The sequence below is a fragment of the Sceloporus occidentalis genome, unplaced genomic scaffold, assembly GCF_023333645.1.
Source record: "Sceloporus occidentalis isolate IW3139 unplaced genomic scaffold, rSceOcc1.0.p SCAF_7, whole genome shotgun sequence".
Classification (NCBI taxonomy): Eukaryota; Metazoa; Chordata; class Lepidosauria; order Squamata; family Phrynosomatidae; genus Sceloporus; species Sceloporus occidentalis.
In genome coordinates, this window is record NW_028316987.1 from 97,518,357 (window position 1) to 97,530,774 (window position 12,418).

Below are 12,418 nucleotides of genomic sequence, written 5' to 3' on the forward strand. Positions count from 1 at the left end.
ATCCAGGAGAGGCCTTTCCATGGCAGCCGCCCGGTTGATCCAGCCGTTGGTGAGTCAGGCCTTGCTTGCAACATCCCTGGATCAGTCGGGCAAGAAGGGGCTCATTCTTTGGAAAGCAAGCAAGGAGTGCCTTTGCCCTCGGCTGGAAAGGCGCAGCAGCCAAAACCCATAAACATCTCAACGCTGCTGGAATGACAGTCGGGGAGAGATACAGCTGGACCGGTTCAGCCATCCATAGGGGATGGAAGAGAGATATATATATGTATGTATGTATGTATGTTCCAAAAAGCAAACCTTGCTCTTGCCATTCGATATCAGGGGTGCCATACTATGACTGTATTGTCTATAATGGGACTTGAGCATTGACACATTTTGATCTCCACAGTGGGTCCTGGAAGATACCAAGAGCCTAGCACATTATTGTTATTATTATTATTATTATTATTATTGGGCAAAATATACCCCATTGTGTAATAATAATAACAACAACAATAATATACCCCATGATATATATCCGGTTGGTAAATGCAACCCATTATATATAAAGGGTCTTGAGCATCCATGGCTTTTGTTCTCCATGGGGGTCCTGGAGCCAAACCTCAGCAGAAACCAAGGGCCCACGCTAAATAATCATGAGACCCATTCCCCATTGTCTATAATGGGACTTGAGCATCCATGGATTTGGGTATTTGGGGGGGGGGGGTCCTGAGGATACCAAGGGCCCCCACTGCAATAATATGATGCAGAAGCATCCTCCTCCTCCTCATCCAAAGCATCCCCTTGAACAAGAATGGCATTTCGGCCGCAGTGGGCCGGATGGGGCCCTTCTTTTTTGTGGCCAGTCCCTTGAGTTCAGGTTATTCCTGCCCTTTGGCTCTTCCTGGGTGCATCTACACTGCAGAAATCATGCCCTTGGACCCCTTTTAACTGCCCTGTTCCCTCCGGCAGAATCCCGGGATTTGGGGTTTGGGGGGGCAGAGAAGGCTTTTGCAAATCTGCAGCCCTGAAGGTGGTTCCCAAGTGCATGCTTTCCAGAGGGCCCTTGGGGCTCCCTGGGCCCCCATTTTGCCGGCCAAGAGTGTGGAGGGACTCTCCTGGATGGTGGGTTGCAGGTGGTCTGTGTGCCGGAGGAGGATCCCCCTTCGCCCCTGAAAGCCCGCTGGGTGACTTTGGGCAAGGACAAGTCACACTCTCTCAGCCTGAGAGGAAGGCAATGGCAAAAGCCTCCTCTGGAGAAACCTGGCCCAGGAAAGGCCAGAAGGGACCGGGAGGCAGGCCAGGCCCAAGGCCAGGCTCCAGGGGCCAGGCTCCCAGGCAGCCCTGCTTGAAAGCCTGGAGGCCCACAGAATCCCCGGGGCTTTCTTTGCACTGCAGCCCCTGGAAGCAGCTCTTCCTTGGGGCCAGGCGGCCTCCCCGGCCTGGGAGAGAGGAGACTGGGCCAGGGCCTTCCGCAAGCCCCCAAAGCCCCGCCTGGCCTCTGGCTCCGGAGCAGCCCCGGGCGCTGGCCCTCTCTTTCTTCCTGATGCTGCTGCTGCTGCTGCTGCGGCTGACGAACTGCAGCAAGGAAGGAAGGAGGGCGGGCGGGCGGCAGGCTCCTCCTCCTGCTGCTGCTGCTGCTGCAGGAAGTGGGCCTACCTGGCCGGGCTGCCTGCCTGCCTCTCGCATCCGCCTGGCGCCTGGCTGCATTGCAACAAACCCAGCGGCAGAGGCAGAGGCAGAGGCAGAGGGAGCCAGCTGCCCATTGCCCTTCCTTCCTTCCTTCCTCGGCAGGGCTGCTGGCAGCAACTGAGCTGCAAGAGGTGAGTCGGGAGGAGGAGGAGGAGGAGGAAGAGAGGGGCGCCAGCCTCGGGAGCCAGATTTCGGGGCAGAGCCATGCAGGGCTGGGCCCCCCTTTCCTTCCTAAGGATTGCAGCCAAGGGCAGAAAGGGCCCCGGGGAAGGAAGGAAGGAGCAGGGCCCGCAGGCCTTGGCAGCCCGGGCCCTCTCCTCCAGGCCTGGCCCCGGGGCCCCCCGCTTGGCAGCCCCCGTGTTGGCCTTTGCACGTCAGCATGCGCCACGCGCCACAGGCCGAGCGGGCCAGGAGGCCTAGTGGCGCCTGCAGGCAGCCGGACTCCCTCCAGCGGAGCCAGGACTGCAAGGCCCAGCAACCCAGGCGGGGCTCCCTGGGCCGCGGGGCATGCTGGGGCTTGCAGTCCTCCTCTCCTCTCCTCGCCTGCAGCCCCGGGGAGGCGGGCCCGTGACGTCACCAGGCCCCGCCCTCTTCGCCCAGGTGGGTCCCGCCCCCAAAGGCCCAGGAGAGGCAGCAGCTGCAGCGACTGCATTCCCTTCACTCATTTGCTTTAGTTCCTTCCAAAATGGGGCCAAAGGGGCTTCCAATATATATCTATATCTATTTAAAGAAAGTCATGCAACGGAATTAATTAGTGGCAGAAGCCAATCATTTGTTATAAAACCATTCAACCCAATTAATTAATTGCAAATGGCTTTTTAAAAAAGCATGCAACAGAACCAATTAATTGCAAAAACGAATTGCAAGGATTAAAAATAGTAATTAAATTTGTATTGATATTTAAATGTTTAAAGGGCACATTCCACAATCTTAACAATGTTTTAAAAGGCCGACAGAATGGAAAAACCCATTGCGAAAAGGGACTTGAGTCTCGGGGGGAACGGAGAAGTTGGATCCCCCAAATTGGCCCAGAGGCTCCCAGGAGCATTTGCAAGGCCTCCTCCTCCTTTGAGGGCAGTTAAAACAAAGAGGGAGCAGATAATACTTTGGTTTACTAATTACTCTGGCTGCGTGCGCACTGCAGAATTAATCCAGTTTGACACCACTTTAATTCTGGGATTCACAGTTTGTTGGCTATTCCAGAAGCCTTTGGCAACGGCCAGAATCCCATTGTATTGAGCCAGAATTCTGGAAGCATGGCAAGTTCTCCATTTCTTTTTGGCTTTGACTAGATTGGCACATCCATGGATTGCACCCCTTTCTTGAATCATAATAATAGCAACAACAACAACAATAATATCTTCCCAGAACTGGGACGCAGAGCGGCTTCACAGCATTAGAAAACAGTACATTACAAAGAATTAAATCATTACAATATTAAAGCAGAGCACTGAGCGCATGCCACTCCCAATGCCAACGTCTCAGATTTCCCCGTGTATTTAGTCATTGTTTATTGGATTTACATCCCACCGTTCTCCCAAAATGGGGTTTCAGGCGTCTTTTCCTGGACACGGAGGACCGACTGTATTATTTCTTAGCAGCTTAATATGAGGCCTAGCTATGCATCTGCTTTTTTCATACCGTGGGCCCTTTGCATTCGCTGGTTTAGGGGCGCAGGAGCGCCATGAAAGTGGAAAACCCACAAATAAACAAGCCATTCCACAGTCGTAGCTGCAAGGGATCCGTTCTGTCCATGGAGATCAAAATCCGCAGATGCTCAAATCCGCATTGTGCCCAATGGTGGTTCGACCGTGTGGCTGTGTCACTGCAGCTGGAACTTCAATGGCGGTGCATGGACTTGGCGCCTCGCCATTAGCGACAGCCCTTGTTGTTCCCTGTGGTGTCCTGCGCACGAGGCTGCGCCACCATTAAGGTCAACAGAACTTGGCCCTTATGGCGGCGTGGCTGTGTGCATGGGTCACAACTGGGAACACCAAGGTCTGTCCCTAATGCAACATGGCCTTACGCATGCGCTGCCATTGGGGACAAGGCAGGTTTGCCATCTCTAGAGGGTTGAATGCGCAGATACAGAGAGTGGGCTGGATCTTTTTACCGGAATGAATGAATATATTTTATTTGGCCAATGGCCAGCAACATTTAAAAAGATGCAAAGCATCCCACAAAGTGTAACAATGAACCTCAAGTGATACACAATAAAACAAAACAAAATGGAGTAAGATAAAAATAATACACTCTGCTGTGATTTTATAGCGGAGGGAACCATAGAGTTGGAAGAGACTGCAAGGGCCATCCAGTCCAACCTTATTCTGCCATGTAGGAATGCGCAATCTGTTTAGAAATCTCCAGTGCAACTCTATGGTTAGTGTCCTCTGGAAGTTGAGCATAGAATTGCACTACAAATGCCTAAAGATGTGTTTTCTCTAGGAGTCTCTAGGTCCTCAAGTGCAACTCTATGGTCAACGTTTGCCAGAAGGTGAGCGCAGAATCACGCTGGAGGACCTACAAAAGCCTAAAGACGTGTTTTCGCTATGGATCTCTAGGTCCTCCATCACAACTCTGTGGCCAACCTCTGACAGAGTTGCCCTGGAGGAACTGGAACCTATTACTCAAAACCACGGAGAATCAAACCCTCAAAAGCCAAAGCCACAAATGTGAGGCACAGCTACATCTTTCCCATCTAGGCTGTGTTTATTATCAATGCCTATCTGTCACTTTCCTTCTTTTTCTTTTAAAGTCCATGCTAATATTTCCCGGACAAAATGCATTGTTGATCCGGCTTCTTGTGCCCCAAAAAGGTGTCCGTTGCACAACCGAGGGTCCGCCACGGAGAAGACCTCCTTCCTTCCTCTGCCCCTTGGCACCGGTTTGACCGTCTTCTTCCTCCTCAAGTCTTTGCGCATGGCGGGGTCCCCACAGAAGGTCCCTTTGGTCACCTCCAATGGCTGTTTTTTCAATGACCGCTGCATGGGAAATTATTTGTACCTCGCATCTTTTATGCTTGCAGTTATTTAATTGCCTTAGAATCAGAGTTGGAAGAGACCCCAAGGGCCATCCTTCCTTCTGGTCCCTGATTTCTATGACAAGCGTCCCTTGCGGCTTTGACTTTTGCGGATTTGATTATAGAAGGGTTGGATATAGGCATTTGTAGGTCCTCCAGGACAATTCTGTGGTCAACGTCTGGCAGAAGTGTTTATTACCTTTTAATTGATGTGCATGGTGCTTTACAACAGAATAATGACTATTTCAATATAAAATACTAAAATACAATACTAGAGTACAGTACTAAAAAGGAATAATAAACAGAATGATTTGGATCTTTTTGGTCTTTTGGGAGAACGTTGTGCCTTCCAAGGAGAGTCACTTTTTGCAGCTGTGCTTTTTGGGGTCCTCTCTATGGCGATTTAGTGCAAAAGCTTTGGCCATTTGGCATGGCTTCCAGGGCACCGATCTCCTCCGAAACACACTTTGTTCCTTTTCCCTGCGGTGCTGAATCTGCATTTGTTGATTTCACAATTTCTTGATATTGCGTCATCTTAACTACAGTTGAGAAAAGGAAAGTTTGGTTTGTAGATGTGGTGCAATCCCAGGAACAGCGGGATTGAAAACAAAGAGGAATCAAAGACGGTGAAATATTCAGACCACCTCCTTTAATTTCCTTGTCTGTACAAGATCCAGAGTCGTGGCTTGAGTCTTGGACTATGGCTCTGGAGACCAGGGTTTGAATCCCAGCTTGGCCATGAAAGGCTTGTACATAAAATTACTTCCAGGGAACTTGTATAAGTTGTATATGAAACATAAATGAATTTCAGACTTGGGGCCCCATCTCCAAGGCCTCGCCTGATGTATACGCAAATACTCCAAAATCTATTTTCATGGCTGCTTGGGATAGTGACACCTTTGCTTTCTGCTGTTTTAGTTTACACAAACTTTGATTCGTGCACAAAATTGTGTAAACTACTGTGCATAAAATTATCTTCAGGCTATATGTCTATAAGGTGCCTATGAAACATAAATGAATTTCATATTTAGACTCGGGTCCAATCTCCGAAATACCTCTCTCTTTATGCAAACACTCCAAAATCCAAAACTTCTTTTCATGGGTGGTTGGCATAGAGACCCCTTTGCTTTCTGGTGGGTCAGTGGGCACACACTTTGCTTCATGCACAAAATTATAAAGAGTATTGCGTAAAATTGTCTTCAGGCTCTGTGTATCAGGTTTATACTCAACAAATGTATTACATGTTTAGACTTGGGTCTCATCTTAAAGATGCCTCATGATATACAGCCGGCCCTCTGCATCCACAGATTTCTAATCCGTGGATTTAACCATTCATGGCTTGAAAATATTTTTTAAACATAAACTCCAGTCCACAAACCTTCATTTTGCCATTTTATTACAAGGGAAACCATTTTACTGTGCCATTGTAGTTAAGGGGACTTAGTTATTCACGGATTTTGGTATCCATGGTGGTCCTGAAACCAAAACTTAGTGGATATTAAATGCCCACTGTATATGTCAATATTCCAGGATCTGAAAGCCAAAATACTTTTGGTCCCAAGCATTTTGGAAAAGGGAGACTCAACCTGTAGCCCTCTACGTTTGTGGCTTTGAGTTTTGCAGGTGTGATTATTTGTGGATTTAATGCACAAATCAGGAGCGCTACAGACTGCTATTCTCTGTAGGAATCTCTAGGTCCTCCAGCGCATCTCTGCCAGAACTTGACCACAGACTTGCAGTGGAGAACCTAGATGTGCCTAGAAAAAACACTTCTCTAGGCATTTGTAGGTCCTCATATCTATGGTCATCTTTTGGCAGACGTTGACCATAGAGGTCCACTGGAGGATCTAGATATTCCTAGAGAGGTGATCTCTCAGTTGAAAAAGTAGTAGTTTTTTTGTGGTTTTTCTACATTCATGGGGTCCTGTGCCCCTAACTCCAGCGAATGCGGGGGGCCTACTGTTTACCAACATCCAAACCCCTTCTGGTCCCAAGCATTTCAGATAAGGGAGACTCTACCTATCCAGTCTTCCAGATAACCCCCCCCCCCGCCCCAATTGTGTCTCCTGTCCAGAAGCATCAATGGTCCAGTGCTCAGGTGGTCTTAACGCCTTGCTCTCTTGCTTTCTCTCACCCCTCCAGGACCTGACGGCCCCTTGATGGAGGGAGAAGAGGACTCGGGTGCTGCCCGGCCCCCGCAGGGCTCCCCACGGCCGGCGGGCGAGAGACCCTTCCTCTTCCCGGCCTGGGAGGAGGGTTCAGGGGACGAGAACGCGCTGGTGATCCATAGCCAGGTGGAGGAAGAGGAGGAGCGCCACAAGTGTCTGGCGTGCGGGGAGAGCTTTCCGCAGCCGCTCGGCCTCCTGCGCCACCAGAAGCAGCAGCACGCGGGCGAGCGGGCCTTCGTGTGCCCCGAGTGCGGCCGGGGCTTCGGCCTCAAGCACAACCTCATCATCCACCAGCGGATCCACACCGGGGAGAAGCCCTTCGCCTGCAGCATCTGTGGGAAGCGCTTCAGCCTCAAGCAGAACCTCTTGACACACCAGCGGGTCCACGGCGGAGGTGGCACCGAGCGGCGGCCCTTCTCCTGTGCAGCCTGTGGGAAGAGCTTCCGGGAACAGCGGCTGCTCCTTGCCCACCAGAAAGGAGGTGCCTGCAGACCGTCCGTTCCAGAGAAAACGGGGATGCCAACACGAGGGAGGCCCTGCCCGTCAAGCGAGGGCGGCGAAGACGTAGGGCAGCGGCCACTGAGGGTTAAGCACCAAGAGAAGTCCCACCCAAACGGCGGGGCGGCTGCCGCCTTCACCTGCCACCAGTGTGGGGAAGGCTTCAGCTGCCGAAGCAGCCTGGTCAGCCACCAGCGGACCCACCGGGCAGAGAAGCCCCTCCCGAGCGAGGAGGGCAGGAGGCGTTTCAGCCCCAAGGAGACCCCAAGGAGCCCGGGGAAGAGACGCCACCCAGGAGAGGCCCCCTTCCAGTGCCTGACCTGCGGGAAGAGCTTTGCCCAGAAGAGCAACCTGGCTGCGCACCGGAGGAGCCACCTGGGCCAGGAGATGCTCAGCTGAGGAGGCTGCCCCCGCCAGAGGAAAGCCTTTCAACGATCGGAGTTCCTGGAGAAAGGGAGGTGTTGGTGGAGAATGGGGTACCCACGGTGCCCATGGCAAGAATTGGATGGGAAGAGGGGATGATGGGATCTGTCCTGGGCAGCCTTGCGGTGGGGTAGGGGGCACCCCTCTGGGGGTCTTGACCGTGGACCACTGGATGTCTAAAAAGGACTCGGAAACCCATCGCTTGCAATTCCCAAGTGTCACTTGGGAAGTGTCTTGGAGATGAACCTCTTCAGTCCCATTTTCCATGAACTGACCCTCTTTGTCCCATTTCAGCCCAGGAGGTCCTGCTTGTCTTCACAGATGAATCTGGCCCTCCGTTGTCTCGCTTCTGGTCTCCTTTTTCAGTCAGGAAAGCGGTGTGTGCAACACCCATTTTATTTTATATTTTAAAAACTTACTCAGCTTTATCTGATTTCCTTTCCTTTCTGGGTGACTGACACAGACGTCCCAAGGTTTTCCAACTTCTGTTCATTCGGGCCAATTTCACCCCCAAGGTCTGCGCTATGAGTTTTTGGGATCAGAGCGAAAGATGTTATTTTTCTTTGCAGGGAGAGAGAGGCGAAGGGTCCAGAATTGTGCCAAAGAGATCCAGCGTTCCCTCGGTGGGGGGCTCAGGTATTTGGGGGATCGGGGGGGGGATCGTTGGATCGGTTAAAGCGGAAGAATTACGTCAGAACTTTGCAGTGGGTTTTCCTGTAAAGGGGACACTCTCTCCTAACCTCTCCCATGCCTGTTTCTTCTGGATTTGAATTGGGAAGTGGATGTGCGTGGAAAGGGACTCATTGCTTGTGGACAGAAACCTTTGGATGATGGAAAGAGAATGAGAGATTCTCCGAAGAGGTTCGCGTGATTTATCTTTCCTTAAAGGCCTTCTTCTCCTTGGGAAGTGGGGTATCCAAAGTAAAAGGAAAGAGAGGGTGGGACCGGTTTGAGGGAGGAAAAATATCAAACAAATGGGCCAAATCCTATTCTGAGGCTGCATCTGCACTGCAGAAATAATGCAGCTTGATACCGCCTTTAAGTGTCTTTGCTCAATGTTACTGGAATCAGTCCTGGGAATTGTAGTTTGTTGAAGCACCAGAGCTCTCTGGCAGAGAAGGCTAAACGTCTCAACTGCAAATCTCAGGATTCCAAGGCATTGGAGCCATGGCAGTTAAAGCAGTGTCAAACTGCATTATTTTTGCAGTGCAGATGCAGCCGTAGACCTGGATAGTGTAGACCCAAAAATAGTGGGACTTTGTGTTGACTCACTATTCAAGAACTGATTTCTGTGGGTTCTCTAGGAACTAAGCAATAGGATTGAGGCCATTAATATCCAGGACCCTATTTTGGGAAAGGTTTTGAACAGGGGAAGAATTTCCTATCAGACATCGGAAAAATCCACTTTTTCTTTAAAGTCCAAATTGCTTGTTATTGGCTTGGAGAGGAGTCCCCTTCAGAGCCAAATCTTTACAAATAGGGCAGGGCCAAATTTGGGAGGGCTTCCTGGATTTCTCCAGCCCTGAATTAATTCAGTCTTCAGCCTCTTGGGTCCAGTTTATGGAGCTTTCCACCTGCTTTCTTCTCCCTTTTTGCTCTCAGCCTCGTCCGCTGCTCTGTGGGTTTGTCCTTGCCTTTTGTTTTCTCGGTTTTTAACAGCTCTTCCGCTTGACCAATTAATCCACGTTGAGTATCTTAAAAGGCATTTTTTAAGCTGCACATGATTAAGCTGCTCACAGATCTTCCTGGAAACACTTCTGCAGCCTCTGTCCAAATAAAGTGTTTCCCGAAGTCGCTTCCCTGGCTTGTCCAGGTGGGCATACAGGTGTGCTGTGCCAAGTGTTGGCAATCCAAAGCTGCAGATTGCTGATTGAATGAACGGTTGTGCAAGGAAGAGCTCTGCTCCGGGTTGCACTCCAGACTTTAAAGGGTCCTGGATCTGTTTAGGGTTTATCACGTAGGATGGCACCTTTAATGTGTGGATTAAGACCCAGAGCGGATTGTCACCCATTGGCTTCAGGCACATCGTCTGCCCCTGGATCGGTCAGTGAGCTCCTCTTCTGGCCAATTATAAAGTCCCATTTGCAAATGATCACCAAGCGTGGTGCGCACTTCCAGGTTGCACCAGGACTACGGTTGCAAATATTCAGTGGTCAAATAAAAGAGGAGTGGACGATGGGCTATGTTCCGCTTTAGTGCAAGTCTGGGGATCATGGGCCTACAGGCCACACATGGCACAAATGCACTCCCAGTCATGCACCCTAAATAATCTTTCCCAGTCAGAGATAATGGAAGAATTAGACACGCTTTCCATTGCAGAGTTGCACTACTCCATGGCAGAATCTTCACAAATGGCTCCTCAAGTGATGCTGCCGAAAGCGGCTGGCATGTGCCTGTTGTTCCTTTGTGTCCATCTGTGGCCAGTTTCCATGTGCCCCATCCCCAAAACTGTCCCACCGAAGGGAATAATATATGGCTGTTCCTAGGGTGAGTTCACTGGTGATGTGACAAGCAGGTTTTGCCAAGCATGGCTGCTCAGATACAGGGGCCGTGTTGGTACCTTCATGAAGCCAGATGTGGAATGCAAGCAATTGGGTTGCAGAAAAGGTTGAAAAAGACGCCTTGTGCTTCCTTTTCCAACTCAGTGACTTTGTGAAGCAGATGTTGAAAGTAAAGCATTGAATTCAGGCTGCTGGAGAGAAAGATTGTCTTCTGTTTTAGGGATGGGGGAAATGGAGTCCCAGGTTCTGGCTGCTTTCCTGAAATGGTTCCTTTCCTCTGCCATGCTCCATGGGAGAAATCCTGCTTCAGCATCCAGTACTTGCTGGGGGTCCATGGAGGGGGTCCCCTGGATATATCAACCCCCCCCCCCGAATATATACTCACAGAGAGACACAAAGGAGGCAATTTCAATGGTCCAAGGGCCAGCAGAAACTGGATAAACTTGGGCAAGCGCCAGGGTTGCCCTGCTTTGCAAGGACTCAAAGGGTCTCGGTGGAAGAGACTCGATACCCACTGTACTTTGTGGATGATGATGATGATGCACCTTATTCTTCCTGTCCCCTTTGCTTGGACCTCTTTCTTTGTTCAATAAAATGTCCATTCGCCTTTGCCTCTGCTCCCTTTTGTGATGCTTTCTGCCAAAGGGCTGGGAGGTGGATTTTAGTATCGGCTAGATTTTTAAGCAGATGGGGTCCCTCTGACTGAAGTCAAGGCAGATGTCACTGGATCATTGTTTCTGATCCAAATGTAGGCACTGATGCAGACGCTTGTGGCCCTGGGACGTCTTTCTACGATTGAGATCTGCAGGGTTGACGCAGCCAAGATCCATCTCCCAGTCTCTCCCCTCAAAACCCACCTTAAAACCCAGGCTGCAAATAAATATTATTACTGTTTGTGTGGTGTTGGTGAAAGGGGTTTAAGCCACTTTTGGGAAGGGGGTGAATGTGCCATCCTTCAGCGTCCCGCTCTTCAGGGCTGCAGAATTCCTTTATTTAGTGCAACCATTTGGCATTTAAGGTGGGTATGCAGATGGGGCATTTGCCATGAACCACAACTAGAAATGAACAAGAGCAAAAAGTTATGGGGTTGTGAGGCTAGCTCATATTGTTGGAGATGGGCCAGCCTAGATTAACGCCACAGTTATTTAAAAATGCAATTGAAAGAAGATTCAATGCATTGGTTTTGCAACTGCTTGCAATTATCCGGATGATCCGACAGCAGCTCATAGTGAGGCAGGTAATTGCAAAACCAATGAATCAAATCTTTTATCAAATTGGGGGGGGGGGGGGGGGCGACAATTGTGCCAAAAAAGAAGTGATTACAAAGGGATAATGAAAAGATCTGCTTTCATAGTGGGAACGATAGACCCTTTGGAATCGATTAACCAACACAGAGTAAAGGCAAATCCCAAACCAGTTTAAAAGTGGGAATGGGGCCTTAGGAGGAGAAATGCAGCCGTGAAATTGCTTTGCCACCTTCTCCCTGCGTCTGCTTTGCAGAGAGTTATTGCATCCTTTTAATGCACGCACATTCTCTGCAGTTCCTCCCTTTGGCCTCTCTGGGAATGGGAGATCCCCCGTTTTCATAACCCTTAGAGTGGTGGCCCCCAAACTGCCCTTTAAGAGATTTTGGGCTTCATCTCCCAGAAGCCCCAGCCGTGTTGGCCAATAGCCAGGGATTCTGGGAGCTGACGTCCAAAATCCCTTAAAGAGCACAGTTTAGGGGCCACTGCCTTAGAAAAACCCAAGGACCCTATTTGGGGGGTTAGGGCACCCTCTGGTGGCTGCGCTGCAAACTGCAGGCCCTTTATTTTTTAAAGCAAACACAGTCCTCCGTTTTTGCGGACTTGGAATCCGCGTCCTTCGCTCATTCGCGGGTGGCAAACGGAGGGGGACAAAATGGGGCACGTGCTGCCATTGAAGTCAATGGGGCTTGAATACCGGCGATTTTCCATTTTTGGGGAGGGAGGTTCTGGAGCAGATCCCTGAAAAAATGCAAGAGTGCCTGCATTTGCATGAAACCATAGACTGGAAGGGAGCGCAAGGGCCATTGAATCCAGGCCCTTCTGCCGTGCGGGAGATGCGCCATAAATTTAGTCCATTTCTGTTTTCAACAGAAACAAAATATTTGCTTGAAACTG

General features: G+C 50.2%; 1 protein-coding gene across 1 annotated transcript; it reads left to right on the forward strand.

The window, feature by feature from the left end:
• Window positions 1-1,733: 1,733 nt before the first annotated feature.
• On the forward strand, window positions 1,734-10,888 carry LOC149310218 (uncharacterized). Its single transcript, XM_089533931.1, has 2 exons — window positions 1,734-1,799; window positions 6,830-10,888. The coding sequence occupies exon 2, from the start codon at window positions 6,847-6,849 to the stop codon at window positions 7,750-7,752; it is 906 nt and encodes a 301-aa protein (XP_089390057.1). The 5' UTR covers window positions 1,734-1,799; window positions 6,830-6,846; the 3' UTR covers window positions 7,753-10,888.
• The last annotated feature ends 1,530 nt before the right edge of the window (window positions 10,889-12,418 follow it).

Coding starts and splice junctions, on each gene's coding strand:
- LOC149310218 (XM_089533931.1), top strand. CDS start 6,847: ATGGAGGGAGAAGAGGACTCGGGTGCTGCCCGGCCCCCGCAGGGCTCC.